Raw genomic sequence first — 4,853 nt, 5'->3', positions numbered from 1 at the left:
TTCCTCCTCCCCTTCCCATCTGCATTTTCCGCCTCGGATTCGGGGCTGGAGTTGAGGACGCGGAATGGGGGTGGGGGGAACAGGTCTCCCAGTTTCGGCCCAGTTTCCCTCTGGAGAGGGGAGAGACGGCGGTCGCACATAGGCTGAGCTGGGCTGGAGGTGTCTGGGGTCATCTCCACCGGGTTTCTAGCCGCACCAGTGTGGGTTTGGGAACTGGTGAAAGACCCAACTGGGGGTGGGGGGGAGGGAGGAAAGAACGGGAAAAAGAAACTTGTCATTAAAAGGATTAACCCTTAATATGCCAAAGAGGAGAGCTTTAAGACGAGCGTCACTCTGCAAAAGACCCAACTGGGGGTGGGGGGGAGGGAGGAAAGAACGGGAAAAAGAAACTTGTCATTAAAAGGATTAACCCTTAATATGCCAAAGAGGAGAGCTTTAAGACGAGCGTCTCTTTCCAAACCCGTAAATAGATCTTGTTTCTTTTGAAGTCGCGCTCAGAGACGAACTCTGTGAGATCGCAGCCGGATTTTTTATTGGATTGTTTGCTTTTCTTTGGTGAACATCCGAGTCATTTACTGTCGGGTAAAGCTGCTTCTGCTCTGCGGTGTCTACAGATTCACAGAAATCAGAGCTAGAGGAATCATTACTGGTAACAGCAGAAAAGGAAAGGGGATTTTCTTTCATCCACCCATTCAGAAAAGCAAGGCAAACATTTCTAGCTGCTTTTTAGAAAGGGGAGGAATGGCGGGTCATGCTGACTGCATTCACGAGTCAGGACCAGATTCCCCTCTCCCGGACACAGTAAAAAAAAAAAAAAAAGAAAGGTTCAAAGCGGAGTAATTCAGAGCAGAATCCGGATGGCGAAGAGCAAAGTATAATCGGCCCCTGCGCGACAGCGGTGCTTGAAATATTTCAGCTGCCGGGTCATCCATCACTGCTGTCAAGGGCCTCTGTGCATCGTGCAGGTTTCCCTGTATGTGCCCTCCTTCACACACACGCGCCAGCTTTAGCGGCGTGCACAGAAATCTGTGCACCTCTATAGGCCTCTATATGTTTTCTATAGGCAGATGTCTATGGGCGTCTATACCCTGTGTGTGCCTATACGCTGTCCCGTGCTTGTCTTTAGCTGCGCATCCGTGCTGCATGTGTCTGTGTTTGTTATATGTTTCTACACTCGGAGTTTCCATGCTGCACCATTTTCTTTTTGTTTTTGACTGGAGCCGCAGAACAATCCCGCTCCTCCTCTCCACTCCCCCCGCACCCAAAAAAAACCCCAAATATAGTCGGGGGTGCAGCAATGATCTGGGAAGGCTCCTCTGGCCGGGAGACGGTCTGCCGGGACGGAGCCCCCCGCGGCCCCGGCCCCGGCTCCCCCCGAGGCGGGACGGGCGGCGCCGAGCCCCGGGCGGCCGCGGTGCGCGGCGAGCGCCGCTCTCGGGGGCCGCCGTGATTTATTGCGTCCCCCCCGCTGCGTCACCGCTTGGATCGCCCAGCCCGAGCGCCATTGGCTCCTCGCCTCCTCTCCCTGCTGCCGTCATCAGCGACGTCACGGCCCGGGTGACGCCCACCCGCGCCGCCGGCACCTCCCGCAAAGCCAAACGGCTCCGTGACGGCTGTAACGAAAATAGGAGGCAAAACGGGTAAAAACACAGGGAGAAACGGGAGAGCGCGAGCAGCGCGCTCCAGCTCTGCCTCATCCCCAGCCCCGGGCTCTCCTGGAGTTACGGCAGCCAGTGCTACAGCCCGCGCCTGCCGCTGCCCGCATGTATGAGCTACATGTTCCGAAACAAGAACAAACCCGCCGTTAAAAATCCGGACGGTCATCACTTAGGGCACGCTGTGCTTCAATGCTTCCAAGCTCTAAAARAAAAAAAAAAAGGAAAAAAAAAAAAAAAAAAAAAAATTTAAACGAGCGTAGAGGTAACGATATTCTGAAGTTTATTCGCCCTTACAGAGGCTGAACGGCTGTTGTCAGGGTTTTACAGGCAAGCCGAAATGCAACGCTGCTGAGGGGATTCGCCCTGCAAGCCGTCGCGTTGCTTCTTTTAAACACCGACATACTGAACACAGAAGCTCTGTCCGTGAAGCGGACACTCGTGTTGCTTCCCTGGAGTTCTAAGTATAACCCTAAAAGACCAGATAAAAGCCCGTGTTTGAGCGTATTTCCTTTCACCTTATTTATTCTGTTTTAAATGATGGCAACGTTTCTTAATATTAACCAAGACCATTTACTATTATATGGGGATAATTTCAGCACATGCTACGAAATGTATCGTTATGATTATGTATTATTAAGAGAAGGAGAATGTGTATACAAATACACGTATATTAGCACAAAGGAAAGTGTGTATGGAATTATACGAATTGCATTTACCTGTATCAAAATATATGCGTGAACACACATTTAATTTTGTATATATGCATGTATACAAACACACGTATATACAAGTTTATCTGAGTATATATTTATATTCACACATCCAGTAATATATTGAAAGTGTACGTGCATACTTTTGGGTATCTGGGTATACATAAACACACGAACAAAAATATTGTATAGGATAAAAGGTAAAATAATGTGTATTCCTAAATATGTGCATGTGCGTACGTATATGTATATTTTATATATAACTACACAAACATGTAGTACGTATCTTCATAAATGTGTGCGTACACGTACATATATGTTATACACATATATTATCCATTAGCGCAAAAGCACACGTTTATGTAAACAGTTTGCGTGTGTTTCCATACAACACACCTGGGCTGCATTTAGCCTCCCTTACACACGCATTTTGATATTTCAGCTAGAATTAAGGAGATTTTTTTCCTGCGATGCGTAAGGCTTTTCATTCCTAAAGACCATTTCCCGTGTAAAATTCCCCAGCGCTCCGTGCCCGAGCGGTCTGGCTCGCACAGCATGCCGCACGCAGGCGAGCTGGGGGGTGCCAGGGAAAAGCCGGGGTGAGTTACGTCTTTGGGGTTAATTAACTCAATTAGGCAGATTTTTTTAAAGCGCTCAAAAAAAAGAAAAAGAGAGAGAGATAGAAGATGGAGGGAATACGACGTCTTTAGTGGCGTTATAGGATGAGAATAAACTGTACATGGTCCTCTACGTGCAGACGGGGCAATATTGCGTCTTCCTAAACCGCCGGCGTTTGCGGATGGGTTGAACCGTCGGAAGAAACGGAGCGGAGCGCGGCGGCCCGACGGGGCGGGCCCGGCCCGGAGCTGCTCCCGGGGCCGGGCCCGGCAGCGGGGCCCTGGGGCGGCGGTGAGGGCCGCCCCCTCCTCACGGGGTGCTGCTGCTTTTGATTTTGGCGACGACTTTCTTCTCCTTCACCCTCCTGTTCTGAAACCAGATGGTGATCTGCCTCTCCGTGAGGTTGGTGGCGGCGGAGATCTTCCTCCTCTTGTCCCTGGTGATGAATTTGCTGCTGGCGTACTCCTTCTCCAGCTCCTTCAGCTGCCCCTTGCTGTAAGGGACCCTCTTCTTGCGGCCCCGGCGGAAGGAGCAGCCGTCGGGGGGGAGCTGCGCGGCGGCGTCTGGGCGCAGGGAGAGACGGGGCTGAGCGAGGCCGGGGCCGGGGGGGGGGCCGGGAGGGTCCGAGGGGGTCCGCAGGGGCCCGAGGTCTGGGGTTACGGGGCCCGGAGAAGCCTCTCCCTCCCCGATCCCACTTGCACCCCGGCTCCCTCCTGCCCCTGAGCTCGCCCGTCTGCTTTCCTCTTCAAAGAGCAGCCCTTTTCCCTGCCATCCCATTTCTTTCCCCTTCTTCCAGCGGGGGAACCCACCTCCCTGTCGCCTCTCTTCCCTAAAGATATTTAATTTTATTTTTTCTCCCTGATTTTTTTTTCCCCGGAGAGAGATAGAGTTAATAGCAAGGTACCTACATGAAGCAGATGCGCGCTAACATCCGTGTCCTCGCGGCGCGGTTTCGTTTTGCAGCGCGCACTGTTAAGTCGGAGCAATGCTAAAACGCGTCCACACTCCAAGCGTAACGCCGGGGGCACGGCCGAGCCGGCGGGGGGGGGGGGCAAAGCCCGGCGCCCGCTGCCCTGAGCGGCTCCGGGCAGCCCGCACTGCTGCCTCAGAGGCTGCTCCTATTTGCGGTGCTACCTGGCTGGGGTCGTGTCGCATCCCCCCCCCCCCGCATTAAACCAGCCCAAATCCGATTTCTCTCTGCCCACAGCTGCAGCTCCCGTGCGAGACCAACCAGCGTTAGCGCCTGCCTCCGTGCGAGGGGTTGCAAAGGGCAGTGTCGGTCCCAAAAACTCTTTGAAACCTGCTTACCGGCTGCCTTTGGTGCTAATTTGCAAGAAAGATTTCCCGCACGGCAATAGCAATTTCCCATCATATCATTTTAACCTCTTTCCTCCTTAGGGCGGCCACGGCTGCAAATCTCACCTGCACGGCACAGCCCCCTGCTCATCCCTCCCCTCTCCCGGCCCCTGCGTACCCCGGGAAGGGGGCGGCTGCGGACGTTACCTGCAAAGGCAGATTTCAGGAAATACCCAGCCTGGCTCTGCTCTTTGGGGCAGCACATCTGGCTGTTCCAGCCGCTGGTCAAAGCCCACGGCTGGTGATAACTGTCCACGGGCAAAAGAGTCTCATGCCGGGCTTCCCCCGGGGCTCCTAAGGTCTGAACCACGGAAACGTCCAGGTAACTGGCCACGGGCTGGTACGGGGCCCCGTAGCCGGGGTAGAAGGCGAGCTCGGCGGGGCGGCTCTGGAAGTCCTCGCTGCCGCCGGGGGGGTCCAGGTACTTGTCGGCGGGGAAGCCGCCCGGGGGGGGCCCGGCCTTGAGGGCGCTGCGGGCCACGCGGCAYGAGTAGTAGCCGCTGCCGAAGTA

General features: G+C 54.2%; 1 protein-coding gene across 1 annotated transcript; it reads right to left on the bottom strand.

Moving 5' to 3' along the window:
- Positions 1 to 3,295: 3,295 nt before the first annotated feature.
- On the bottom strand, positions 3,296 to 4,853 carry HOXB13 (homeobox B13; the record flags this gene model as incomplete). The annotated part of the gene is made up of 2 exons (XM_026071880.1): positions 3,296 to 3,549; positions 4,490 to 4,853. Coding segments are annotated over 2 exons (618 nt in total), but the record flags the coding sequence as incomplete, so codon positions are not given.

Source organism: Apteryx rowi, unplaced genomic scaffold, assembly GCF_003343035.1.
Source record: "Apteryx rowi isolate R43461 unplaced genomic scaffold, aptRow1 scaffold_331, whole genome shotgun sequence".
Classification (NCBI taxonomy): domain Eukaryota; kingdom Metazoa; phylum Chordata; class Aves; order Apterygiformes; family Apterygidae; genus Apteryx; species Apteryx rowi.
Note: the sequence above shows the minus strand (reverse complement) of the source record. Positions and strands in the feature narration are given on the sequence as shown.